Raw genomic sequence first — 27,755 nt, forward strand, 5'->3', positions numbered from 1 at the left:
CAGAACTTGGGGGAGTCAGTTCTCCATTTTCCACATGTGTGTCCTGGGGATCAATCTCAGATCACCAGACTTGGCAGCCGGCACCTTTACCGGTTGAACCACCTCTTTGGTTCCGTTTATTTATTCATTGACTTAGGATATTTTTTATTTCATTTATTTACTTATTGCGTGTGTTTGTGCGTGCATGCCACAAGACATAGGCAGGTCAGAGGACGACTTATGGGAGTCAGTTCTCTCTTTCTACCACGTGGCACCCAGGAAATGAACTCAAGTCATCAGGCTTGGCAGCAAACACCTTTACCCGCTGAGCCGTCTCCCTGCTCCTGTCTCATGCAGCCAGATTGGGCTGAAACTTACTATGTAGCTGAGGCTGGCCTTGAACTTCTGATCCTCCTGCCTCTACCTCAAGAGTGGTAGGACTATAGGTAAGCCCCACCATGCTCAGTTTATATGGTTCTGGAGGTTGGTGGAGCCCAGGCCTTTATGAACATTAGACACACATTTTACCAAGCTGAAATACATGTACAGCTTCCTCCCCATTTTACTTTTTGGGGCCTCATGAACATGGAACTGAGTGATCTGGATAGACTGGCCAACAAGCTCTGGGGGTTCCTCATGTCTTGACTCCCCCGCACTGGGACTACAAGCTTGTGATGTCAGGCCTCCGTCTTTCCCACGGCTGTTGGCGTAGAGCTCAGGTCTCCCTGCTCACTGGGGAAGCACAGTACTGGCTGAACCATCTCTCTGGCCCTGAGTTTAGACTTTAGAAAGCACTTTTGCCCTTCTTACTGGATCCTCACAATAGCACACTCCTGGTAGACAGGAGCGGCCTGTGTTCCTGCAGCAAAGATGGGCCTTGACGCAAAGCCTAATGGAGTCGGCCTCCTGGTTCTTGGTTTCCTTCCCCTGAGATAGGGGAAGTGAATGCTGTAAGCATTAAGGGTTTGAGGAAGAAGCTAAAGATGGAATGGGCTGGGGGTGGGGCGGTGTTTTGCCTCCTTTGGAGACAGGAATATGGTTTTTAAACAGGAAGTGGTAGGGTCTCAGCTTTTTTCTTAATCGATGTTGTGTTCCACCCCCACCCCCAGCACAGAACAGCAATGAAACAGAAGCTTATGCGAGACAAAAGCCATTGTACTGGTATTAGTTTAGGGCAGCGCTTGCTGGCTTGAGAAAAGTCATTTCTAGTCATTGATATGGTAACCAAAATTGTGTATGATATATGTAGACCTTTTCTGCTGCTGGGCCACCTTGGCCTGTTCCAGCTCCTGTAGGTTTCTCTGTATCATTGTAACTGACACCCCCCAACTCCCCCACCCCCCCACCATACACACGGGGAGCACTGTGTACTGAGTGTCCATTACAGGGCTTGTGGTGTTTTGTATTGCTTTGGCTCTCTGGCCCTTTTTCTTGCTGTTATACAAATGGAGAAAGTCAAGGGAACATCTTCCTAATGTGGTCTGTGACAATTGTTTAAAACTTTATTGGCTGGCAACTAGGCTGAATAATTTTATGCATGTTCTGTGTACTCATATGTGTGTATGTTTATGTGGACACACAGGCATGTGGAGGTCAGACACTGTTCACTGTCTTTTTTTTTTTTTTGGAACTTGTTGAGTATGCTAGACTGGCTGGCCAGCAAACCCTGGGGATCTGGCTGTCTCAGTCTCCTTAGTGCTGAGATTATAGTCCAGGCTACCACACTTTACTATTCTTTTGATATGATTTCTGGGGATTGAGCTCAGGTTCTCAAAGCCCCATTGTATGTTTCAGACAGAATCTTGCAGCATAGACAAGACTGGCCTGCAACTTGCAGCAATCCGGAGCCTTTTCCTTCTCAGTGCCAGAGCAGGCATGCATTGCCTAGCATTGCAGTTTGTTAACAGCCAGCGTTCATTGCATGCGTACCTGGATATTATGTTACGGACATTTATATAGGGTTTAGTTGCTTGATTTGGTTTGTGGTTTGGGGGAGAAGGTTTCACTATCTAGTCCAGGTTGACCGGGAACTCATGGCAACCCCTCAGCTGCACAAGTGCAAATATTTTATGAGCACATGCCACCACTTACCACCTGACTTCCTCTGCTGTTACTGGGAGTTTCACGAGTTAAAGAACCGACCCTGCAAAGGATAACACAGATAGCATTGTACGGAGGTGACAATGGTTTGCACACCGATGGCCTATCGTTATCCAAAGCTCTTTCTGATTTCCTGCGCTTCAGTGCAGTATCTGTGGGGGGAAAAATAGGGCTTTGTTTTTGTTTTAAACATTTAACACTGCATCCAGGGAGATGGCTAAGTGAGTCGAAGATCTTGCTGCAAAAGCCTTACGGCCTGAGTTCCAACCCTGGAACCTACACACACATCCATACAAAGCCTTGCGCTGCTTAGCAACTGAAACCACCGAAGATACTGCCTCCACAAGGTGAGAAAGACTCATCCTAAATGTGGGCAGCACCCCTGGATGGCTGGGGCTCTGGACTGCCTATAAAAAAGATGCTGAGCGCCACCACTCACCTCTGTCTACTTCCTGTGGACACCATGTGACCAGCTACCTCTTAATGCCACCGTACCTTCTCTGCTTCAAATTGTGAGCAACAGAAACCCTTTGCTCTATGTAATTAAAAAAAAAAACTTTAGGTTTATTCATTTTACTTCATATTTATGAGTTTTGCCTGCATCTATGTCTGGGCATCATGTGTGCCTGGTGCCCTTGGAGGTCACAAGAGGGCATCAGAGCCCCTGAACCTGTAGTCACAGCAGGTTGTGAGCTGCCATTCGGGTGCTAGGAATCAAACCTAGGTCCTCTGTAAGAGCAGCAAGAGGTCTTCACCACTGAGCAATCTCTCCAGCCCCACAAAATAAGTCCTTTATTTCTTAAGTTGTTTTTGTCAAGTATTTTGATCACAGCAAAGAAAAAGTGACTGATATAGGCCAGTAGGCCTGGTACTGATACAGCCCTTAGGCCTGGTGCATACTATATAGCCCAGAATGGCCTCAAACTGCTGACCACCTCCTGTCTCAGCCCCCAAATTTGGGGATTACAGATGTGTGCCACCATGCTTGGCTTATTTTTACATTTAAAAATTACAGTGTGTGTGTGTGTGTGTGTGTGTGTGTGTGTGTGTGTGTGTGTGTTGGGGGGGCATCCATGGTACACATGTCGAGGTCAGAGGACAACTTTTGGGAGTCAGTTCCCTCCTCCCATCAGGTGGGTCCTGAGGATTGAACTCAGGGTGTCAGGCTTGAGGTTAGGTACCTTTATCTGCTGAGCCACCTCACTGGCCCTATGTTGACATTTTGACACTTAAGACTTCACATGCCTGTCATACATACATGTTTTAGAAGAGATTTTTTTTTCTCCAGTTTGAGTAAGGTGTTTTAAGAATTGTTTTATGTGGATAGGTGTTTTGTCTGCATGTATGTGCAGCCAGTGTGTGTCTGGTGCCCAAAGAGGGTGTCAGATCCCCTGGGACTGAAGTTACAGGTGGTTGTGAGCCACCGTGTGGGTGCTGAGAATCACACCTGGGTCCCTGGAAAGAGCAGCGAGAGCTCCTAACTGCTGCGCCATCTCTCCAGACCCTCGAGTCAGGGTTTTACTGTGGTACACGGTACAAGCTGGTCTTGAATACTTGAAACCTCCCACCGGACACTCCCAACAAGCATTCCTAAGAGTAGTGTTACATTAAGAGAATTGGCTAGAACTAACTTTTTAAAAAATGTGTGTGCGACATGAGTTTATGTGCACTATGTGCATGCAGATACCTGCAGAGACCAGAAGAAGGTGTCAACTCTCCAGGAACTGGAGTTTCAGGTGGTTGTGAGCCACCTAATGTGGGTGATCAGAGTCAAATTCAAGTCCCATGCAAGAATAGGTAGGTGATCTTAACTGCAGAACCATCTCTCCAGCCCCTACTTTCTTAAAGGGCTGGATAAAACCAGACTTGCCTGATTTTGGTGCTAGGACTCGAACCCAGGCCCTTTCGGACACCAACTTGTGCCCGATCCCTGGGCTAACCTCCAGAAGGCTCACAACACCTGTAACTTCAGATCCAGGAAATTGACCCCTTCCTCTGGTTACTCCAGGAACCCACACAAGTGGCATACACAGACCTGGAGGCAGGAGCTGATGCAGAGGCCATGGAGGGGTGCTGCTTGCTGGCTTGCTCCCCATGGTTTGCTCAGCCTGCTTCCTTACAGAACCCAGGACCGCCAGCTCAGGGATGGCACTACCCACAATAGGTTGGGCCTCCCATATCAATTACTAATTAAGAAAACGCCTTACAGGCTTGCCTACAGCCTGATCTTATGGAGGCATTTTCTTATTTGAGGCTCCCTCCTCTCAGATGGCTTTAGCTTGTGTTAAGGTAACATAAAATTAGCCAGCACACTGTCCAATGTGGTTAAAATTATTCAATGGAAACAATAATTTTAAATATTAAAAAGTGTTTTATTGATTCTCTGACTTGAATATAAACATTGAAAGCCTGTTTTTTTTTTTTTTTAATTCATTGACAAGCCTGTAGGTTGCTGTAGACTAGCAGTTCAACCTCAAAGTTTATGTACTTTCTGGTAGGTACTTCTGTCATAATTTCATGTAAAATATAATTTTTTGTAAATTAGAATTTTATCTGCATGATGTTTTGCCTGCATATGTTTGTGTACCACGTGCATGCATTGTCTGTGGAGGTCAGAAACGAGAGTCTAATTCCTTGGGACTGGAGTTACAGAGAGTTGTGAACCATCTCGTGGTACTGGGAATTGAACTGAGTTCCTCCGGAAGACCAGTCCAGGCTGATCTCAAATTTGTGTTGTTATTGAGGATGACCTTGAACTTCTGGTCCACCAGCAGCCACTTCCCAAATTCTGGGATTACAGATGTGAAGCAGCGTGCCCAGTGTATAGGATGCTAGGTATCAAACCTAGGGCTTTGGGCTTGCTAAGTGGTTGGCTTTTACACGCTTGAACTCGGAAATAAACACCATGTAAGCTCGTGGCGGACCCGAGATTAGGACCCAGGTACGTTGGCTACCGAACAGTGTCCAGCATATGACTTCTGGACCACCGGGGAGCGCTAATGAACTTGTCACTCTAGCCTTGCTCTAGGGTTAGGGTCCTTGCCCCGCGGCGGCGGCCGCACCGGAGCTCCCCGCCGTCTCCACCACTGGGGGGCTCGCAGGCGCTTCTCCCGGCGGCCTTCCACCTCTCTCCGCAGCGCTCGCGGCCACCGGCAGGGGGCGCCGGCGCGCGCGGGCTCCGCGGCCCCGCCCCCGGGCAACCGTCGATTGGGCCGGCGCGTGATGTCACGCCGGTTTAGCCAAACAAATGGGTTTCGGGGCGAGCGTTGGGCTCCGCCGCCGCACCGCGCTGAGCTCCTGGTCCGCCTCAGTCTTGGGGAGCGAGTCAGGCCTGCCGCCGCCGCATCGGGCTGCCGCAGCCCCGGGCCAGGCCCCGGCCGGGCAGAAGCACAGGTGGGCCGGGCGGGGAGGCAGGGGCGCGAGGCGGGCGGACACCGTGGCGGCTCCCGCTGCTCCCCGCGGCGGGGCCGGGCGTTGGGGGCGGGGACCCGCGGGTCGCCGCGCTCGGGGTGCCGCCGCCGCCGCCGCCGCCGCCGCGTCCTCCCGGGCGCCGTCCGCGCGGCCTGGCCCCGAGGTCGTGCGCCCGGTGGGTCCCCGGGCCCCCCGAGAGGCGGAGGACCCGAGCTAGGCCGCCTCCGGTGAGCTGTGTGCGGGGGGCGCGGGGTCTGGGGTCGGGGGTGGGGGGGTCCCAGCGCAGGTGAGCGGCGCGTCCCCTCCGCCCGCCCTCCCCCGGGGGCCCTGGCGTGTGAGCCTGCGGCGGTGAGGTCACAGTGCCCAGGCTCCGGGCGCCTGTGATGTCAAGGCTCGACCCAGAGAGACCGTGATGTCACCGCAGGCCCCGAGTGGCGACCTTGGCGCGCGGAAGGGCTGGGAGGACCCGCGGGGAGAAAAAGGAAGTTCAGTCCCTAGCAGATTTGAACCGAGATCCTGGGATCTCTCGGCTTCGTTCCGTTCGAATGTAATAATTGTCAGGTGCTTAAAACTTCATTTTCGGGAAGCATCGTTCGTACGCTTTGAGGACGTTTTGGGTTTGGGAATAGAGAAGTCATGGGGGGATCTTGGGGGTTGGGGAGGGCGAGGAAGGGGTACTGGGGTATTCACTTTCAGGAAGCTAAACTCAGTTTGATGGTTTGATAACGGCAGTGGCTGGGGAGGGGTGCGCGGGGGCAGAACCAACTAGAGTGCTGATAATTCAGTTGGCTTTATTTACCTTTTTTTTTTTGGCCAGTCATCTGCTTGTTAGCCTTTTTGTTAGCGAATGGCCATGGCAAGCAGATCTTAAACGAACTTTGTCTTGTAAAGAGGGAGAAGCTTGCATTAATGCAGCATTCTTTTTAAATAATAATCGCCCGAGGATTTCATATATCCAGGTGGTTTTTTGCACCACCCCTCCTCCCTCCGTTCATCAAGGATAATTGGAGGTTTTCGGTGGTTATAGCTCAGCAACAAGCCTTTTTGCTTTTTTTTTTTTTTTTTTTAAACCATGACTGGGCTGTAACTTAATATAATAACACATCGGAAGCCTGCTTTTCGGGACAGGTAACTGAAATTTGGTCGGTAGTGCTTTTGAATGTGAAATTATAAATTTTAGCAGGTGATTTTGTGAATGTTGTTTTTCCTCGGGCTTTCAAAAGATAGAAGATCTGCGTAGAAGCTGGCGTTCTAAACCTGCTTGGGATATTCCAGCGAATCAGTCTTTTCATCCTTTCTTCCCTCTAAAATCTGGTTCAAAAGGTAGCAGACTCAAAACTGAAGCATAATTACGATTAGGATTTTCAGCAGGACGCCTTCGTAGGAACTGTCCGTGGGTCCTCAGGGACAGTTACTTGTACTAGTAGGGTGCCCTCCCCCCAATACTTCCTGCTTCCCATTTGTTCTTCAAATGTTTGCATATCGTGTAATAACTTCTTTTTTGACTGGGTCTCGCTCTGGCTCTGAGTGACTCAGTACTTGCTGTGCGGCCCATGGTGGCCCTGAACCCTCATCAGATACCCTGTCTCTCGTGTGCTGGGAGTGCCTGTGTGTGCCATCACACCTGGCTCCTTGAAGAGTTTTGATGTCTTTTTGGATTTTGCATCGGTATGCAGATGAAATGCCAATTAACACAGGAAATGAAAGCAAAAATTATCTCTGTTAATATTGGATTTGGGTGTGTGTGTACAGAGATTCAAGTCCAGGGTCTCCTACACACAAATATTGGCCCTGAGCTACATTCCCAGGTCCTTACTGTTGGATTTGACTTGAAGTTCCCAAGACAAGCCTTCTCATAAATCTTATTTTATCCTCACCAAACCTTGGTAATTCAGTAGCCATTCTGTGTATTGTTGAACAGAATTTTTCCCTTTAAAGAAATTGGAAATTGGGGCTGGAGAGATGCCTTAGCGGTTAAGAGCACCGACTGCTTTTCCAGAGGACCCAGGTTCAATTCCCAGCACTCACATGGCAGCTCACAACTGTCTATAACTCCAGTTCCAGAGGACCCTCACACAGACATACAGGCAAAGCACCAATGCACATAAAATAAAATAAATAAATGATTAAAAAAAGGAAATTAGAAATTGTATACTAATAATGTCCAGGTAAAGCTTTTACTAAAATGTGAGCCTTTGGAACACCCAGCACGTGTTATTCACATGAAACTGCTGATATGGGGGTGGGGCAGGTGGGTGTTAATCTACCTACTATTTAAGGTCAAAGAATGGTCGGTCTCACAGGGGATATGTTCCAAAGTTGACCGTGATACTAAAAGGGACCCCTCCAGGAGTCATTGTTAGGTAGGCTCCTTCCTGGCTCTGTCAGTGGTTCTCAACCTTCCTAATGCTGTGACCCTTTAATACAGTTCCTCCTGTTGTCGTGACCTCCAACCGTAAAATTTATTTGCTCCTTCATAACTGTAATTTTGCTGCTTTTATGAATTGTAATATCTGATATGTGACCCCTGTGGGAGGGGTCACGACCCACAGGTTGAGAGCCCCTGCTCTATGTAAATTGACTGTGCTAATAATGTAAATGGGAAGGGATGGAAGTCAGTCTGAATGGGAACGGCAGACCCTGGGGTTGATGGCTGTGCTTGGCGGTGTTTGTCTGCCTCATTGCCTACCTTGCTTGGGCGTTAGTTTTTATTTTGACATGGAGAAAGAAGAGTTAATAGGTGGAGAATGAAAGTCTTAGTGGGTTCTGATGTTACTAAGAGACACTGGTGGGCATAGAGAAAGCCTCCTTAATGTGTTTCGTTGCATAACAAGCCATAACTATGGAACATTTGTATAACCTGCTTCTACTTTGGATGCTTTTCACCCACGCCTTGCAGATTTGGGTTCTAGGAAGCAGCTTTTACTTCTTAAATGGCTTTATGGAAATTGGAGATTAAGCTTATTTTAAGATATTTTGTCATTGAGTTCACTTCCAGAACTCGGAGGGACCGAAGCAGTCGTTAGCGATGTGGCATCTTCCTAATGGGTACACAAACCCTGGGATGAGGGTGTAGTGTCAGAATTCTCTCGGCTAGGCTTATTGGGCAGTTATTTTACTAACATGCAGAACTTAAAATCCTGTAAACATTTTCTAACCTTAGTTTATGCTCACCGAGTGGAATTTCTACAGTATTGAAATGCCACTGGACTTGACTCTTGTCTTAATGCTTGTTGGTAGGAGGAGAATAGTCTTGAGAGACTTCATTTAGAGCCACTTTCCCAAATTTGCAGCTGTTTAAAACCAGATACTTGGGGGAAGTGACCATGGAGTGGTGAATGCCTCTCTTGTTAGGTCATTGGTGACAGGCAGGATTCAGGAGGTGCATAATCTGCATGCTGTCCTCTGGAAGCAGCAACAGAAAAGAGCAGATGAGCTCTGATGCACGGTGGGGCATTTGGAAATGGATTCCTGTCCATCCTTGTTTACTTTGTCGCCCCCACTTATGTTTATGAGATTTTGAAGCAGGTGAGCCTACTGTATCATCCAGGACAGAGTTCATAATTAAAATGTATGTGATTCTCAGTGTTCATTTAAATTACTTAACCTTTCATTTTCAACTCCATCTTCTAGTTATTGCTCCACAGGACTCTACTAGAGCATCCCATTGGAAATACTTAGCTTCACAGTGTAAGTCTTAAGTGTGAATCCAAGCCTGTGCTAGTGTGCCTGCACAGCCCTGTCAGCCAGCAAACACTTTTTGAGCATCTTTGTGCCAGAGACTGCGGCACATGATGCAATCAGTGCCTACTGCACATTCTTACCTTTTCTTCTTCTTTTTTTCTTTTGGTGTGTGGGTATGGGTGTGCACTTGTGCACTAATGCTCCCTCCTGCATGGGAAGAGGTGTGGAGACCAGACGTCTCCCTCAGTCACTTCTCCACCCTAATCTTTGAGACAGTTTCACTGAAACTGAGAGTCACTGCTTTATCTAGACCTGCCTGGCTAGTGAGTCCACGGGATCCAGCTGTTTGTCCCTCTCCCAGGTACTGGGGATACAGACATGTACCACTGTGCTCAGCTTTGAATGAATGGGTGCTGGGGATCTGAAGTCAGGGCCTCATACTTGAGCAGCAAGCACTTTACTCCTCCTCTGAGGACCTGTGTCCCCATCCTTTACCTTCGATTGACATTGACTTAGCAGAGAGAGCAGGGGGTCGAGGGATTAGAATCAGACCCATGACTGCTGGTACACTTGGCCGGTCAGGTGTGTCCAGACTGTTAGTTTAAGGAGGCATTAGAAACGCAGGTAGAAAGAATAGGGAGGACGCTGTCATAGCCTCAGACAAAGGACTTATGTCATTACGTCACTGATTTGTATTGTCCTAGAATGAATGGCGAGGATAAGTGCCTAAGGCCAGAGCTAGTTTGTGTAGGCAATCAAAATTACATCTGTTCTCTGTTCCCCCTTTCCTTCCTTCCTCTCAATTTTTGATTTTTTGAGACACAATATTACCACATAGTTCAGGCTGGCCTTAAACTCACAATTTCCCTGCAGTAGCCTTCCAAGTTCTGAGACTCTAGGCATGCTTCACCACGCCTGACTGTCTTCACTTCCAGGCGTGTGTGTGTGTGTGTGTGTGTGTGTGTGTGTGTGTGTGTGTGTGTGTGTGTGTACCTTTTTATTAAAGTGAGTTCTCTTAGTTTGTGGCCTTGAGAAGTGCATGAGCCTCTCATAGCCTTCATTTTTAGTTTTTTCTTGACATGTTATGGGGAAAATTATTATTACAGAAAAATATTTGACTGTTGAATACCTAACTAAATACCCACCATCTAGATTCTGTAATTCCATAATAGTCTGTGAATAGTCAGCTGACTTTGTCTTACTACCTGTTTATTTCCCTCCTTTTATCAGCCAATCTTTTAGTTTCGGTGTATTTTATAGTAAGTATATTTCACATGTACATACTTCAGAATACTTAATTTTTACTTAGTTTTAGGTAACATTTATAGTAAAATGTACAAAGCTGTATCTCCACATCCATGTAACCTGTGTATCCTGTCAAGATCACAGGACATTACCGTCACCGCAGAGAGTCTCTCGTCAGTTTAAGTGGCCATTAATCTTTAGCTGTATTGCATTCCCCAGTTTCTTCTGAAACTGCTTAAAAACCCGCTTGCCTGCTTCGTTAGTGCACATCTGGGCAGGGTTATTCTGGGGCTTAGGACAGCAAATGGACGCTCAGGTGGTGGGAGCGAGCGGGTGCCTTTACCAGAGAGGCTTTGGGACCGCCTGACCTTATTGTCCTGTGTGGGAGTCAGCAGGCCACCGAGCGAGCGCAGCATTGGCTGGTGTGAAAGAACATGGGTAAGCTGTTTTGTTTTAGCAGCCCTACCAAGGAGGGGGAGTGGCCCTGGGAAGCAGTAACTGAAAATGTGGGCATGGCTTTGGGGGTGGGTAGACAGTAGACAGTGGGCTGCTGGGAAAGGAACTTTAAGGACAACTGTGGACTCGGGTGGAAGTGAGGAGTGGGTTGGAAACTAGAGGGCTGGCAGTCCGTGTTGAACGTGGACAGAACAGGGCAGTTGTGTCCTTGTGCTCTCTCTTCAGAAACACTTTCCGAGCCGTGGAAGAGTCACCTCAGCAAAGTGCTGACGGTGCCCGTGGCCTCTCTTGACGACTTACAGTAATATAACGGCGACAAAAGCAAGTTCCACGGGAGATTCACAATGAAAAGGGACAAACTGGCCCAGTTAGAAAAGAAAGACACTCGGGGGAGAGCGTGCAGGGTGTAGCCCGGTGAACTTTGGATAAAGAGATTAGCGTGGGCCGGTGGAGGCCAGGTGCTGTTCATCAGGACAGTAATCCTGAAGGCATGTCAGCCCTGTACAGCTGCCCTGCCCATCACAGGCCCAGATGACCTCAAGGTTCTGTTCCTCACATTCCAGTGTCGACTTCCGACTACCCCAGGTGCAGTCTAGGTCACAGTGGCCACCTCTCTGGAGGTCTCAAACTTTAGCTGTGTGCCTCAGGCTCCTCCAGAGCAGAGTCCCTAAATTGTGTGTATGTATGTGAGTGTGTGTGTATGTGTGTGTGTGTGTGAGAGAGAGAGAGAGAGAGAGAGAGAGAGAGAGAGAGAGAGAGAGAAAGGGAGGGAGGGAGGGAGGGAGAGAGTGAACAAGAGTATATGGACAGGGCATTCTGTATTCACCTAGATCTCAAAGCATGCTCTGGAGAACTTTGGATTCCAGACAGAGACCCCCACTCCCATCCAGTAGGTGGGCCGTGATGGAGAGCTCACCCACCCCCATCCAGTAGGTGGGCCGTGATGGAGGGCTCCCGCACCCCCATCCAGTAGGTGGGCCGTGATGGAGGGCTCCCGCACCCCCATCCAGTAGGTGGGCCGTGATGGAGGGCTCCCGCACCCCCATCCAGTAGGTGGGCCGTGATGGAGGGCTCCCGCACCCCCATCCAGTAGGTGGGCCATGATGGAGAGCTCCCCTACTAGGGCCAAGCTCCATGGAGCTTTAGGGATGGAGTTGCCCCTACAGCCTCTGGAGTCTCCAGCTAACAACTCCGGCTTGATGAGATTTGCAGCCTGGGCTGTGTCCAGCAAAGCCATGGGAGTGGCTACTTCTTGGATCCTTGGGGGCCCAGTCCCCAGCATAGTTTGTCTGGAAAGCAGGCTATCAAGGCAGGGAGACTATGGGACACAGTCTGGGAGGTTCTGTACTTCGTGACAGCTTTAAGAAATGATTGGTTGATCTTTCAATGCATGTTCCACTCCCCTTTGGAATTGTGTCTGCCTCACTGCTGGGTTTTGGAAGCACTTGAACTCTTTGGTGTTTTGGTTTCACAGGCCGGTACTAGACAGCAGTTTGCTTTGTGATGATTTTCATCCATTGATTTAGATGAAAGTCTGGACGTTAGATTTTTGAGTTGTTGCTTGGATTGCCTGAGACCTTTGGGGCTGTTGCTAAGGAGTGAAGATATTTTGTATGACCTTTGGAGGACCAGGAACGGAAGTCTGTGGCTCAAATATGTCCCCCCAGGTTCTGTAGTGAATCCTAATCTCAAGGGACGATTCTCAGGAGCTTCGGGCTGTGATTAGGTGTGTCCTTAGAAGAGCCTTGTTTTCTTTTTAAAAGGACTGGAAGTTTTGTTGTAAAGTATCAGTAGGAGAAGTGCCAGAATTTAGGGAGAATTTCTTAAAATTTGGTTTTCAAGTGTATGAGTGGCTTCCTGTTACGTACGTGCGTGAGTACCGTGTACTGCCTGGTGCCTGCGGAGGTCAGAAGAGGACGTCGGAAACCCTGGAACTGGAGTTACAGATGGTTGTGAGCTGCCGGCTGGGTGCTGAGAACTGCACCCCAGTCCTCTGCAAGAGCAGCCAGTGCTTGGAACCCTTGAGCATCTCTTGGTCCCCCCTTAGTGACATGCTTTGAGGAAAGAGGAAGGAGAAAAGCGACTTAGTAAAATCTCTTTCCTGTCTGTCACCATAGGTTTTGTTGACTTGGTTATTTCTATGTCCTTTCATTTCCTGTCTGCCTCTGTTTCTCACCTTTGCTGGCAGGCACTTCTTTGTTTTCCAGATCCAGACCCACTTTAGGGCTTCTCATGAAGTCACCCTTCTATTTGTACCCCATAAGCTTTTAATTTGCTAGGGTTCCCTCTGCTAAGAGGAGAACCTCTTTGGAGTATCTGTTCGTTTTTTACTCACTGCTCTAGATGTCTGGCATTCTCCATAGTAATGACACCAAATGGGACTTAATGAGAAAGGGTTTGTGAACGTTGGGACGGCTCTCCGTGTTAAATTGAGCTTCTAGGGACAAACCCCAGTGACAGAACTTGCCTGCTAAATCCATTCCTCCTGCCAGCACAGGCCTTAGGACCAGTGTTCGAACCAGAGGCTGCCGCCACTGTATGTGATGGAGTTCTTTGGAGAAAATGCCCTGTTATTCTGTCTTCCTGGGAGACTCTTGGTGCCATGTGCTGTCATGATTGGAGTCTTCTGCAGTGTGAAGAGCTGAACCGACTCACCCAGATTATCCTTTGGGTGAAGATACAGCCTCTTCTAGTTTTGTTGCTTCTCAACAAAGCCATGGCTTGTAGTTTTCTGAGAGAGCCTAGTGAAATCAATGGTAACATTTGTTTAATTTTTAAAATGTTGGGAGAGCAGAAAACTAGCTCATTCACTAGCTAGCACCATTGAGAAATCCAAAGATAAAGTTTGACTGCATACTTGTGTGTTCTGACTTCATTTTTGCTTCCTTCCTTTTTTTTTTTTTAGACAGGGTTTCTCTGTATAATGGTCCTGGCTGTCCCAGAACTTGCTCTGTAGAAGCCTCGAACTCCTAGAGATCCTCCTGTCTCTGCCTCCCAAGTGCTGGGACTAAAGGCGAGCGCTACCACCCGGCTTTCCTTCCTTTATTTAATGAGCTCAACTTTTATGCTTTTTGTCCCTTTGTGGTCACAGTACATTTGTCATCGTTCATATCTCATGTCCTCATGCCATATGCCGAGGGGAAAGAGTCCTGCAGAAGCTGTGGGAAGGGCTCCTAGGCTATTCTGTAGAACTTTGGGCAGCATGAAGTCAGAGGCCCCTTTCTTGAGCAGAACGTGACTGACATCCTGCTGACCCATGGCCGTTGGAGAGGAGGGGTCAAGGCCAAGGGCCAGTAGATGCAGACAGCACACGCCCATTGTGCCGTCCTGAGTCCGCCTTTCCTGGCTCCCGTTGGTCAAGCACTTGTTCATGACTGTATCTTCTCCTCTTTAAATCTCTCCTGAGCCTCTGGTGTGGAGTAAGGATAGTCTGGTGGTTGAAGAAAGAAAACTATCCTTTGTTTTATGAGCATGCTGGAAGAGGTGGGAGGACTATGTAGGGTAGTACTGTCCAATAAAAATACAGTGTTCGCCACACATGCAGTCTACAATCGTCTATGCAAATCATTTTGCGTGTGTGGTTTTGGACAAAAATTCCAGAGACGGCTGGGCAGTGGTGGCGCATGCCTTTAATCCCAGCACTCGGGAGGCAGAGCTAGGCGGATCTCTGTGAGTTTGAGGCCAGCCTGGTCTACAGAGCAAGATCCAGGAAAGGTGCAAAGCTACACAGAGAAACCCTGTCTTGAAAAACCAAAAAAAAAAAAAAAAAAATTCCAGAGACATGTTCCCTCCTCCTTCCTTTTATCATTTTCTGTCTTTGAGATATAATGTAGCCCGAGCTGAGCCAGAGTTCAAAGTCCTCCTGGCTCAGCCTCACACCTGTGATCCTACTTTTGAGTTTGAACCCACTCTGATTTTCTTGAAAGTCGTTCTTGTAACTTTTTGTTGTTGTTATTTTTGGTTTTTTGAGACAGGGTTTCTCTGTGTAGTTTTGGTGCCTGTCCTGGATCTCACTCTGTAGACACTTAGTGTGCGGTTTCCGCAGCAGTCGCCCCTCTACTTGGTGTGGGGTTCCCGCAGTCTCCCCTCTACTTGGTGGCGGTTCCCGCAGTCGCCCCTCTGCTTGGTGGCGGTTCCCGCAGTCGCCCCTCTGCTTGGTGGCGGTTCCCGCAGTCGCCCCTCTGCTTGGTGGCGATTCCCGCAGTCGCCCCTCTGCTTGGTGGCGGTTCCCGCAGTCGCCCCTCTGCTTGGTGGCGGTTCCCGCAGTCGCCCCTCTGCTTGGTGGCGATTCCCGCAGTCGCCCCTCTGCTTGGTGGCGGTTCCCGCAGTCGCCCCTCTGCTTGGTGGCGGTTCCCGCAGTCGCCCCTCACTTGGTGTGCGGTTCCCGCAGTCATCCCAGTGCTCCATTTCTTCAGCCTTGCCTTGCCTTTTACGTTGCTTCAAATATAATCAGTCCACGCCAGGTATGGTGGATACACCCATATTCCCAGCACTTGAATGCATTCATCAGGAGTTCAAGGCCAGACTCAGCTATGTTTGAAGGCAGCCGGGCTACATGAGACCTTGTCACAAACAAACAAACAAACAAACAAACAAACAAACAAAAACCCAACAACAAAAAACCCCCCAAAAACAAAAAACCCAAACCAATATTCAAACCCAAACCACAGTAATCCATTAAAAAGAAAGATCTGTTTCCATAAAACCTCCTTGGGGTCCTCAGTTCCTCCTCACCTTTCCAGTTCCTTAAATTCCTATTAATGTGCACATCGAATACTTAGCTACTTAGTACTTCTGCTTCTACATATATGCAATTGTTTAATTGTTCTGTTTGTTTCATGTGTATTAGCCTTATTTCCTCTTCTAAATCATAAGCCTCACATCTTATTATGATCCTCAATTGCACGCGTGTAATTAAAGACTTAGCTTTCCCTTAATAAGGTTATAATATAGCTGCCTATTTAAATTTGTGTCCTTAAATTTTTTAAAGTTATTTTGTTTTCTACTCTGTTGGCTAACTTTGAGATATGTTTTTAGCAGATTGGGTTGTTGGAGTTGGTGTGTGTGCACGTATGTCTGTGTTTGTTGCTGGAGATTAAACCCAGGTTTCCACATGTGCTAGGAAAGTGCTTTTTAAAAGTTAAAATGATTATGTTTATGTAATTGCTTATTTGAATCACTCTAGGAACTACAGAGATAATTATTGATTAGCTGGAGTTTCTTAAGATAAAATCTGTATTTGATAAGGATGTCTCAAGAGAACCCATTTGCTTTATTGTTGAAGAACCAGGAGAGGCAGACCAGTTTCCAAAGTAGGGCAGGAGATCTTATTTCAAGTTCAGACATCAGGCTTAGTCTCTGGGGTTCTCAGTACCTCACGGCCCCCACTCACTGTAGTCGGAGGGTGTAGGCCGCTGTAGTCGGAGGGTGTAGGCTGCTGTAGTCGGAGGGTGTAGGCTGCTGTAGTCGGAGGGTGTAGGTCGCTGTAGTCCGGGTTGTCAGCTGCTCTAGGTGGAGAGCTCTCTGTGTTGTAGTATGTTGGTCCTTTCAGGTGCTATGAAGAGGACCATCATAGGATCTGGAAAAGAAGTTTAAAGAGGGTCAGAACTTGATGCTTTAAGGAATCGCCCCTCCCCCAGTTCTTTGACGTGTTATGATAATAATTAGCTTGATGAAATAGAAATATGTTAACATTTTTAATTTGTGGAATTTTAAGACCCATTATTTTCCTGGGAAATGTAAACTAGGCATTGATGCTACTAAGTGCATTAGTTTTTTTGTCTGTTTGCTTGATATGGTATCTTTCTGTGTAGCCCAGGTTGGCCTAAAATTCATGCTCCTGTCCTGTTCTAGTGCTTGGATTACAGGCATGCCCACCAGACCTGGCTAAGTCCTGTAACATTTGCTCTTAGCACACTGTACAGATTTTCTGTTCTTTGACAGTCTTTAAGCATTCTCCATGTCCTGCCGTTGTTTTCCCGGACTCCCTGTGGAGCACATGTACTCCAGAGGACCCACTCCTTACGAAGAGTTTCTAATAGTTGGTGGTTTTGTCTGTAACTTCCCGAGCCTATTTGAAGCAACCTGATGGTTGGCTCCGTTTTGTTTCCCAGTAGTGAGGATCAAACCCAAGACCTCACAATTCACAATTTCAGCCCAGCCTGTTGTTTTTGCTGCTGACAAGAGAAATGATAGATGATGTCTCCTTTTGGGTTGAAATGTATGCATGCTTAGCTTAAAAGGTTGTTTGGATTTTGGGTGGGCCCATACCCGAGTGGAGGTCTGTGTCCCAAGACTGAGCACTGGTGCAAGAAAATGGGGCTTGCTGGACATGTAGCTCTCGGTGTGCATAGACTCAGCAAGACTCCAGTCGTCTTTGGTGCTAAATAACTCAGATCTAATTTACATTTCTAAAGTAAAGGAATATTTTTTATTTTATGTGATTATAATTATTATCATTACATAGAAATGGGTAGAAAATGGAATCTAAAATTATATATCCAAAAATAGATCCAGTCTCAAGTGGAGTAGTCAATTTAGACATGTATGATGATGCTTACTTGTACCTAACAGGGGGCGGGGTGCTGAGGCAGGGGGATTTTGTGTTCGAGGCCAGCTTGAGCTACACACAACAAAACAAAACTCTGTGTGTGTGTGTGTGTGTGTGTGTGTGTGTGTAGGCAAGTCTTGTTTATTTGTTTATGTAGCCTAGGCTGACCTTGAACTTCATCCAGATCCTTCTGCCTAGTATTACAGGAATGGGTTGTATCACCAGGGCTGGTTCAAAAAATAAAATTTTAGATAACTCTTATGTTTATGCCGTGGAGAAAGGTAACTTATGCATATGTTAAGGCAGTGTTGACAACTAGATGGGGTGGCTCACACCTGTAATCCTTTGAGGGGCCAAGGCAGCAGGATCATCAGGAGTTTGAAGACAGCCTGACTTACACAGTGAGTTTCAGCCTGGCTTAGGCTACCTGTCTCAGAAAGAAAAAAAGGGAGAAACAAAACTATTGAAAAGGTCACCACCTTTGGTCAGCTTGATACATCTCATTTATTTCTACGCTTAATCAATCTGCATGCTTGCAAGTGTTCCTATTTGTAATTCTTCAGGATCTTTATTCTTGACCCCCGACCCCAAATCTTTTATATGATTTCTTTGGTTAATGGGACCTTTTTTTTTTTTTGTTGTTGATCATTTTTTTTTTCCATAGAAAAAACAAAACGATTTATTTTTATTGTATGCCTCTGAGTGTCTTGCCCGTATGTGTGTGCAACGCCTGCATGCAGTACCCACAGAGGCCAGAAGAGGGCATCAGATCCTCTGACATTTGAGTTCTAGACAGTTGTTAGTTGTCATGTGGGTGCTGGGATTTGAACCCTGGGTCATCAAGAAGAGCAGCAGGTATTCTTAACTCCTGAGCCATCGCTCTTGTTGGCTTTTTAACTGCATTTGGTTACTTTTGTCTGTTTCTATTAAGAACACGTGATGAGAGATTAAAAGATAGCTAGTGTAGCTAAATGGGACATATTTTCTTATCCCTTCTCAAAGGAATTGACTTCTCAGGCTTTCCATTCCCTTTCTCCTTTCCAACACTTTAATTCTCTTATGTCTAGTATGTGGTGGTTTGACTAGGAACGGTCCCCATAGGCTCATACATTTGAATGCTTGGTCATCAGGGCTCTACTTAAGAGGGTTTCGGGGATGTAGCCTTATTGAAGGAAGTGTGTCACAGGGGGTGGGATTTGAGGTTTCAGAAGCCCAAGCCAGTCACAGAGGCTTGCTTTCCTTCTGCTGCCTTCAGATCTGGATGCAGAACTCTCAGCTGCTTCTCCAGCACCGGGTCTGCCTGCACGCTGCCATGCTCCCTGCCTTGATGACAGTGGACTAACCTCTGAAACCGTAAGCCAGCCCCAGTTAAATGCTTTCTTTTGTAAGAGTTACGGAGGTCATGGTGTCTCTTCACAGCAGTAGAACACTAAGACATAGTGGTTCTTCCGGCGCCTGGTTCCATGCAGGATCATCTAGAACTATGGCTTTTGAGAAAATGTTTTTTAACTAGTCATATCTTCAATGGTTCAGAATGCCAAAGGGGCCATTTCCCCCCTGTCTACTGGTTACCCATCCCTCTTTAGAAACAGCAGGATTGCTGTGTCTTACCTGTTTTCAGCACATAGAAAAACAAACACAGAAAATACAAAGAATCTAAAAAAATTAAAAATAAATATGTGGCACTTTGCTTTTATTAATTTTTTTTTTTTCCAAGGCAGGGTTTCTCTGTGTAGCTTTGCGCCCCTGGAACTTGCTTTGTAGACCAGGCTGGCCTCGAACTCACAGAGATCCGCCTGGCTCTGCCTCCCAAGTGCTGGGATTAAAGACGTGTGCCACCACTGCCCGGCTGCTTTTATTAATTTTTTAAACATTTTTTCAATCTTTACATCTTGGTATATGAAGAAAGTATTTGTGATCTAGAAGGCCTGAACAGTGGGTTAAAAACAAGTGTTTCCGATGCGAGAGTTGAGGAAGCGCTTAGGCCTGGTGCAGTGCTTGTAATGGTTCTTCTCCTCTCTTTAAAGTTAAGGTGTAATTAACTCACAGACAATGTTGTAGTCATGGGAAGATCATCCAGTCTGTCCATCTGTACTTCCCTCACCTTCGCTTTCCAGACTGTGTAGGCCCTTTCTCTTCCAAGTGTGGTCCAGGTCCTTGGTGACCTATCTGGATCTTCAAGTGAGCTCTTCCAGGCCGTGTGGTTCGAGGAGCAAAGGGTACATGCCCACCTTTTGAAAGGAGGTGTCTAGAAGCTGCCCCTCGGCAGCAGTCTTGTTAGCTCGAGTGCGTTGTTATGGTCACCCCAGAGTCAGGGAGGTGGGAACCAGACGTCAGCATCTCTGTCGCCGGCTGCCGTGCTGTCTTGTGAATGAGCCCTGCGAGTGGAGCTGCTGCTCACAGTAGTGAGAGAGATGGAGACTGGAGAGCACACCTGCTTGTTCTCTGTCCCAGTTTTCACAGTAGGTGATGTCAGAAGTATAACCGAATTGTGGCCGAGGCCGTCTCTGATTGGCCCAGTAGGATAGGTAGAGAAAGTAATTCTATCCTAATGCCCTAACAGACTGACAGTGCCTTGAAAATGCAGACTGCACATCAAGCTAATGTCATGCTAAGTCAGATGATTGATACACACGCAGCAGCGCATTTCCATTGTCCTACAGGAAACTAATGGTTGATGGAAAAGAAGGAAGGCTTTAACTCATCACTGCTTCCCAAAGCGAGCTTGGGAGGACAGTTGACGGTGATGTGGTACGGTGAGCATAGCGTGTTAGTATGCCTGGAGTCCCAGCTACAGGGGAGGACCAACCGCTGGACTCCAGGAGTTGGAGACGCTCCTTCAAAGCAGATGAAAGGTTAATCTAGCTTTCATTGTTACTTTTTCTCCTCTGTTTTCCTTCCATGTACATGTAACCCGCAGAAGCAGCATTCACAGCCCTCCTGCTTTAGCATCCCAGGGCTGTGAGTTCTAATTGTTCTCTTAGCCTAAAGAGGAAAAAACAAAGTAATAAACATATGTCCTGTCTGGTTTGCTTTTACAGAAAGATGCATGTTTTGTTTTTTATATAATTGTTTTGTTGAGATTCTCTAAATTTTCTTTTTACTCTCCAGTTCAAATGGGTTCAGATTACGTAACATATATTTTGCCAAAACTCTTTAGGAGGCTATTGAGTTTTTTCAAGTGCATTTCAATGCTGGGTGTGGTCAGGTATGCCTATAATTCCAACACTCAGTTTACATGGTGGCAGACCAGGAAGCATCCAGGACAAGGGGCAGGTATGACTTCAGTTGTCCACCGTAGTGACCTTCTGCCACTAGGCAGGCCCCACCTCCGTGTGTGTGTGTGTGTGTGTGTGTGTGTGTGTGTGTAACAAGTGTCCAGAAGAGTAGCAGACTTTGCAGTTCCAACCAGACCAACGCAGTATCAGTGTTTTGGCCTTTCTAGGAGGGAAGGGAACTTAAATATTATAATGCCAGTGAGCATACTTTTGAACTATCACTAATTAAATAAATTTTAATAAGAACTTGGTACCCATGACCTAAAACAAGGGTTTTGAGATACTTGTAGTGCAGAATCATTCACTTTTCTGGGTTCAAATTTCTATACATTTCTCTTTTATTTTATTTATTTTCCTTTGCACTTCTTAGCTCCTTGGGCTTCACCTCCCTAAATGTTAGAGTCAGTCCGAGGCAGGAGTCCCAAGTGTGTATAACAGGTGTAATTTAGGAGGAGTAAAGGGGCGGCAGGGGGTAGATCTGTGATCCTTTTCTTTTTTTTTTTTTTTTTTTTTTTTTGGTTTTTCGAGACAGGGTTTCTCTGCGTAGCTTTGCGCCTTTCCTGGAACTCACTTGGTAGCCCAGGCTGGCCTCGAACTCACAGAGATCCGCCTGCCTCTGCCTCCCGAGTGCTGGGATTAAAGGCGTGCGCCACCACCGCCCGGCTTGTGATCCTTTTCTTTACCTTAGCGGTTAGCTCCTTGAGTGCTGAGTGCTGGGATTGAAGATGTGTGCCACTGCCCCGACCTGCAATGTATTGATGCTGTGTGTGTCTGCTGCTTGCAGTCCTTCTCACTCTCCGTGTGCTGGTCCTTGAGAGCTTTGCTTGTCCCCCACATTCCAAGTACTCCGTAGATGCTCAGAAGACATTTGTCACGTGAGTAAAGGTAGGAAAGAGTGTAATATGAAGGTTAGCAACCAAGCAGTTTACATAGAAAATATCTGTTCAAAAGTGTTTCCATTAATTAAAAAATAGTTTAGGAGTGGAGCCCAGTGTGGAGGTAGAAGCAGGCTGATCTTAGAGTTCAAGGCCAGCCTGGTCTACAGAGCGAGTTCCAGGACATCCAGGGCTACACAGAGAAAAATCTGTCTCAAAAAGACCCCCAAATAAATAAATAAACATAACAATAATAATTTAGGAGCTTAAAATAATAAAATTATGTTGGAGACCACTGTGCTCTGTAACAATAGCAAGGCAAACAGATGTGTGCTCACTTAAGGATTGTATATATATATTTTTTCCTCTATTTTGGCACTGCTGATTATTCAACCCAGGGCCTTGCACACGCTAGGCAGGTGTTCTGCTGCTAGGCTACATCCCCAGCAAAGACGGTTTATTCTGTTGGTGGGAAAGGGACTGAGTTTTGGCTTGATGACTCAGTTCAGATTCCAGCACTCACATAAAAAGCTGGGCCCTGCAACACTGCTGTGATAGTCCTGTAATCACAGCATTAGGAGGCAGGTAGATAGAGTCAGCCAGCTAGCTAGGCAGCCTGCCTGAATCGGTGAGCTCCAGGGTCAGTGAGAGACCCTGGTTTCAAAAATTGAAACAGAGAGTGATGAATGGTGACTTCTGCCCCAAACCTGTGTGTATTATGTGCTTGTTCACCTGTACATGTACCATATGTACACATCACGCTGAAAAGTCAGAAGAATCCATCTGCTTCAAAGTGCCTTGTTTAGCACCTTTGAGCGTAATCCATAGGGATGGGATAGTGAGGAAAAGCCCACTAGATTGCAGTTGTCCCACGGTGTGCAAATGAACGTCTCTTTCCAATGGGAGCCCTCGAGGCTGCAACAGAGTGAGGTATGGCCGTGTAGTAACTCGCTTTCCTTCATTCTTCAGCTGGAGCTGGGCTTTGAATCTGAAATGTCTCCCAAGGACTCCTGCATTGAAGGCTTTCCCCAGTACAGTCATGCTCAGAGGTGGGGCTTTGAAACTATGGCCTTGCTTGATCACTAAGCTGTATCCTTAGCCTTTTTTAAAAAATAGGATTTTGATAGTTGCTTAGGTTGGCCTTCAGTTTAGGCTCCTTCTGTGTCAGCCTCCAAAATAGCTGGGTTTACAGATCTGTACCACCAGGCTTCTAGTATCTCACTGTGATCATAATTTGCCTTTCCCTGACAGCTAATGTGAGTGACCATTTCTTTTGTTTGTTAGTATATCTTTTTTGGAGAAATGTCTCTTCAAAGCGTGGTGGTTTTGTTGATTATTGAACCCAATGCATGTGTACGGCCTGTTCCATCTACTCCATCTGGGGTGATACTAGTCTTCACTTGTTGTTAAAGCTAATTCAAGACCTATCAGTAGTTTGTCTTCATTGCTGTCGGGAGACACTTGAAAGCAAGTAGTAGTAGTCAAAGACTATCGAGACCGAGCATTTATTTATATGTTTTGTTTGGTTGAGACATGGTCTCTTATAGCCCAGCCTGGCCTTGAACTCACTGTGTAGTGGAGGATTCTAGTTCTTCTTTACAGCTGCTGGAATTATAGGTGTTACTGCTTCTGGTTTTGTATAGGGCTGGGGATCAAACCAAAGGCTTTGAGAATAGTAGGCAATACTTACCTGGCAGGGGAAATACCATGATCATGAAGATAGATGGTTTTCCCAGGGCAAGGCTTATCCATTGCACTCCAGATGTACTGACCCCTGTGAGTTCCCCAAATGTGGGAAAGTGGACTGCATACTTTGTGGTAGTGGGGGACTTGTTCTCACTCTCCCCTGAAAGTAAGAAAAGTATTTGACAAGTACTCTGCCAACTGAATCACATCTCCAGCACCTCAGTACCTCTGTTTGAGGCAGTCTTTTTTTCTTTTCTTTTTTTTTTTTTTGAGACAGGGTTTCTCCATGTAACAGCTCTGGCTGTCCTGGAACTCGCCATGTAGACCAGGCTGGCCTTGAATTCAAAGCGATCTGCCTATCTCTGCCTCCTGAGTGCTAGGATTAAAGGCGTGCGCCACCTAAGGATCTCTTTTACTAGGGTCACCTCTTAGCAGTCCATACCACTTCCCAACAGTACCATACTAGGGTCACACTTCCAACACTTGGGGCTCATATTCAAAGCATGTCCAATATGTGTCCAATAATCATTGGTAGTGAAGTTAGAAAGGCAGACTTGAAAGCTGGGCAGTGGTGGCATGTGCCTTTAATTCCAGCACTCAGGGGCCAGAGACAGGTGGATCTCTGAGTTTGAGGCCAGCCTGGTCTACAGAGTGAGTTCCAGGACAGCCAAGGCTACACACACAGAAACTGTCTCATAAAAAAAATGAAAACAAAAACAAAGGACAGACTTGGAAATCCATGGAGATACCGAGATATCAAGTCTGAGACTCGAGATTCTTCCTACAAAATGGAGAAACACCTATTTGAACACATTTTCTAGTTTCAAAGGTAGGCACTCAAAATAGGATAGTTTTCCCAGGAGTTAGTTAAATTATAGGTTAATATAATTTAGTATGAACATTATCATTGTCTTTCTCAGAACTTGGTCTTTCGGCTCTCCATGACTGGGCTTTGTAGCTGAGTGGTCAGTGGATGTGTTTCAGACTCAGGTTTATTACATCTCATAGATTATTCGTGTGTGAGCCAATGAGAAAGTCCCATGTTTACAGATTTCCATGTTCCCTTCTAGGAAAGCAAACTACTGTGCCACTTTTAGGCAATTGGGCATTACCTCCAGTCAGTACCAAGAGCTAGTTTTCTAGTTATCTCACTGGTGAAGAGGATGGCATCCTCCTAGTGTACACCATTCCTTGCTCCTGCTCTGCTCAATTGGATGTGAGGATAGGATTTGGAAAGAAGGGCTTGGCCTTTTGCCTTTGTCTACTGTGGCTTTCTCTCAGGAATACCACAGGGTTTGTCCCGCAAATCTGCACACTTAGTCTTTGGAGGGGAGAATTCTCATGGTGGCAACAAATAGTTACACGGGTCAGTTACCTGCCTGGGACTCAGGTAGAGGGAGGGGCTTGGTTGTGATGGCACAGTAGAGTGGTATTACAGAGTAATTGAATGAGTGTGTTAGCCAGACACAGGCACACTGCTAGGCCTTACACGTGGAGTCGTTAGAGGAGGACTCCCATAGAGAAGTAGATGCACTCATCTATGTACTTACACGCATATTTTAAATGAAAAATTTAAAGGGCCTCAAAATGTTAAAAAAAAGAACATAAAATTAAACAAGTGATTTTCCCCCTACTTTTAAGGTACACAAAGGAAAGAATAATATCTAGATTTATTGCTTAGGTATTGTGACATTATGCTGCTAAGGAGACTAAGTTGTTAGTAAATGCCTCAATTCTAATAAAACTGGCTCTAGGTGTATGATTATCTTATAACTTTAGTATTTGCTGTGGTGGTTTCCTACCACCCTTAAAACTGTGGCGTCTGCCGTGCATTTGAGCGCTGTCCTTTGATGTTGTCAATAGTGGAGTGCGTGTGTTTGGTAGTTAGGACAGCACTCCTCTAAACCACTGGCACACTTACCGTCTCTCTTCTGAGACATTATTTCTAAGAATATATTGAGGTGCTAATTAAAGTCGTTATGGGTGTTCTTTGATTCATAGAAGTCAATTGCGAACAGCTTCAAAACCCTCACAAAATACGCAAGCTGCAGCTCCCACAGTCTCTAGAGAATAGCAGTTTCTTTACTTCCAGGTGTGTATGGAGGCTTGATCGAAACGGTTCGGTACTCTTCTGTGTGCTGTGTTCTTCAGTTAATCTGTTTTTTATTTAGACCATTAAATGGGTCCTAAATATGTAGAATATTGATTTTTTTTTAGATTTTCTTTTGTTATTCTAAAATGGATTACTTCCAAGCCTGGCATGACGGCTCACAGCTGTCATCTCAGTACCTGGACAAGGAGTCAGGGGATTGCTGTGAGTCTGAGGCCAGCCTGCTGTACGTAGGAGTTACAGGCTATTGTGGGCACAGTGAAACCCTGTCTGAATGCCCCTAAAACAAGAAACTTCACTCAAATTCCTGGTGTATAGTTTAGAAGGTTTTGTTATGTACTTTTGGCAAATGATGGAACTTAATTTGTTTTCACGTAAGCTTATTTATTTAGGACTTACTAGCAGCTTCAGTCTCAAATGTTTTTTTTTTTTTTCCCATTAAATCATTGTAAGTACCAAATAATTTGGGTTTGTACCCATTTTTGTTATAGTCATCTTTCCAGGCTGGGGGTATAAAGTAATTTTTTTAAAAAATGTTTTCGAAAAGCCTGGGGAGATGGCTCATTAGTTAAAACCCTCGCCTTGCAAGCATGAGGACCTGCGTTTGATCTCTAGGACCCGTGTTGGTTGGTTGGTTGGTTGGTTGGTTGGTTGGTTGGTTGGTTGGTTGGTTGGCTGGATGGTTTTAAAGGCAGCTTAGGCTGTGACATGCCTAGAATCCTAGTGCTAGGGAGGCAGAGGCAGGTGGATCTTTTGAGCTTGCTCACCAGTCAGCCTGACCTAGTCGATGAGTTCCAGAGCAGTCAGAGGCCCTACGTGGGGCCGGGGAAAGAGCTGGTGACTGTTTCCCGGGTTGCCCACTGGCTTTCCCATGCACAAACACACAAACGTTTTGGGGAGAGATTAGAAACGTGGGCTGGAGGAGTAAATCAGTGGTAGTCAGCAGTAGGCTAGGGGTTTGCTGATCAGTTGGGTAGAACTCAGGAGTAGGCAAGTGACGTTTGTCTAGCGTTAGCAGCTCCAGGTGTTGAGTACTAGCTCTTAGTGTTCCAGCTTTCAGTGGTACTGCAGCCCGAGCCCGAGCGCTGGCCGCTCAGCTCCCTGCCCCTCGGTGCCTCCCCAGCAGCCAGGTCCGGGAGCACTGTCACAGTCCTCCCACCAGCTGCAGCCCTCTCGCTGCTCAGTTTGCTGTCCTGCTCCTTCACCTTCCGCAGTCTCAGCTCTTGGTAGTCCTTCGCCTTCTCTAGTCTCTGTCCTGGCTGCCCTCCAGGGCTCATCCACTCCAGCTGATGATGGGTGTGCTTAGAGCTAATAGCCCCCTGGTGTTCTCTGCTCTTCATGCAACCAGCTCAGCCTACCCAGCTGCAGTAAAAGAGCGTGAGTAGTCAATAAAACCAGGAAGGCCACAGAACTTAGTCTTCCTGGGGCTGTTATACAGCACAGGGAGGCCGTGCACACAAGACGAGTCTCCCGGACTGCACCGTTTGAGGGCAAGGCAGGTTCCAATGCAGCCATGCATGCAGTCTTAGTTCTGTCTGCTAACCCTAGGCTTTTTGCATGCTCCTACTAGGCTGCACAGGAGTACTTGGTTTGCCTGTCCTGTCCGTTGTGAGTCAGGGAGGTACAGGGCGGAGTAAAAGTTTTTACAAGGGGTGGGGGGGCAAAGCTTCCTAGGGGCCTGGCAGCACATTTGGAATGATTGTGGCCGAAACAGTCTCTGAGGCAGGAGCTAATAGAGAAGCTGTTGAAACAGAAGCAGTGGCTTCTGCTGTAGCTGTTACTGTACTTCCTGTGGCCATAGTAAGACACCTTAGGATGTCTGGGGCTGAGTCTTTCTGATTGGCTGTGAGCGGTTCAGAGCATCCATGGCTGGCTGTAATAAGGACAGTTCCATGGATCAACAAAGAAGTAATGATTTAGGGCTCAGTGAGTGGAGAAAGGCGCTTGCCACCAAGCCTGCCAACCTGAGTTCAATCCCAGGATCCAGGCACACGGCGAAAAGGGAGAACTGACTGCCGGCGCACACAAGCACACTGAGTATTTGATGGAAATTCTTGTGGCTTCTGGAGAAGTGGCAGAGTTGAAGTTCAGTTGCTGCTGCCCTTGGTGAGAACCGTAGCAATGGCGGTGCCACTGTGTTGAGCTGTTTGTCAACTGAGTCAGTTGGGAAGAGTGAGCTGAGCCTCCGCTGAGGAAGGGCCTCCATCAGATTGGCTGTGGCTGAGCATGTGGGCATTTTCTCTCTTTGAAATGTTTACAGTTGTACGTGTGGGGGGAGGTTTGCCTCCTGTTACATCTCTGCAGCGCGCTTGTGTCTTGTGCCCCTGCAGACCAAAGGAGGCCGTCAGACCCCCTGGAAGGAGTTACAGACAGATGTGAGC

The 27,755-nt window shown here is 46.9% G+C and overlaps 1 protein-coding gene and 1 non-coding gene across 16 annotated transcripts in view; both read left to right on the forward strand.

Moving 5' to 3' along the window:
- Nucleotides 1–27,755, forward strand: part of Fbxo34 (F-box protein 34) — a 131,343-nt gene that overhangs the window by 55,456 nt on the left and 48,132 nt on the right. The window contains exons 1-2 of one of the 15 annotated variants that reach the window (XM_076544863.1): nucleotides 5,274–5,472; nucleotides 18,681–18,778. The exons of 1 other annotated variant lie outside the window; for it this stretch is intronic. Coding sequence is in view for 6 of the 14 variants with exons in the window: in XM_076544855.1 (XP_076400970.1) it covers nucleotides 5,302–5,472 (171 nt within the window). In the remaining 8 variants the exon portion in view is untranslated. Of the gene's footprint in view, nucleotides 1–2,423; nucleotides 2,592–5,238; nucleotides 5,473–5,590; nucleotides 5,718–5,746; nucleotides 6,052–18,680; nucleotides 18,779–27,755 lie in introns of those variants that run through there. 13 more of the 15 variants (XM_076544865.1, XM_076544858.1, XM_076544857.1 and 10 more) reach the window with 13 other exon arrangements.
- Nucleotides 23,261–23,427, forward strand: LOC121832474 (U1 spliceosomal RNA). Its single transcript, XR_006076128.1, has one exon. It is a non-coding gene; the product is annotated as a U1 spliceosomal RNA (small nuclear RNA).

Source organism: Peromyscus maniculatus, chromosome 9, assembly GCF_049852395.1.
Source record: "Peromyscus maniculatus bairdii isolate BWxNUB_F1_BW_parent chromosome 9, HU_Pman_BW_mat_3.1, whole genome shotgun sequence".
In the NCBI taxonomy this organism is placed as follows: Eukaryota; Metazoa; Chordata; class Mammalia; order Rodentia; family Cricetidae; genus Peromyscus; species Peromyscus maniculatus.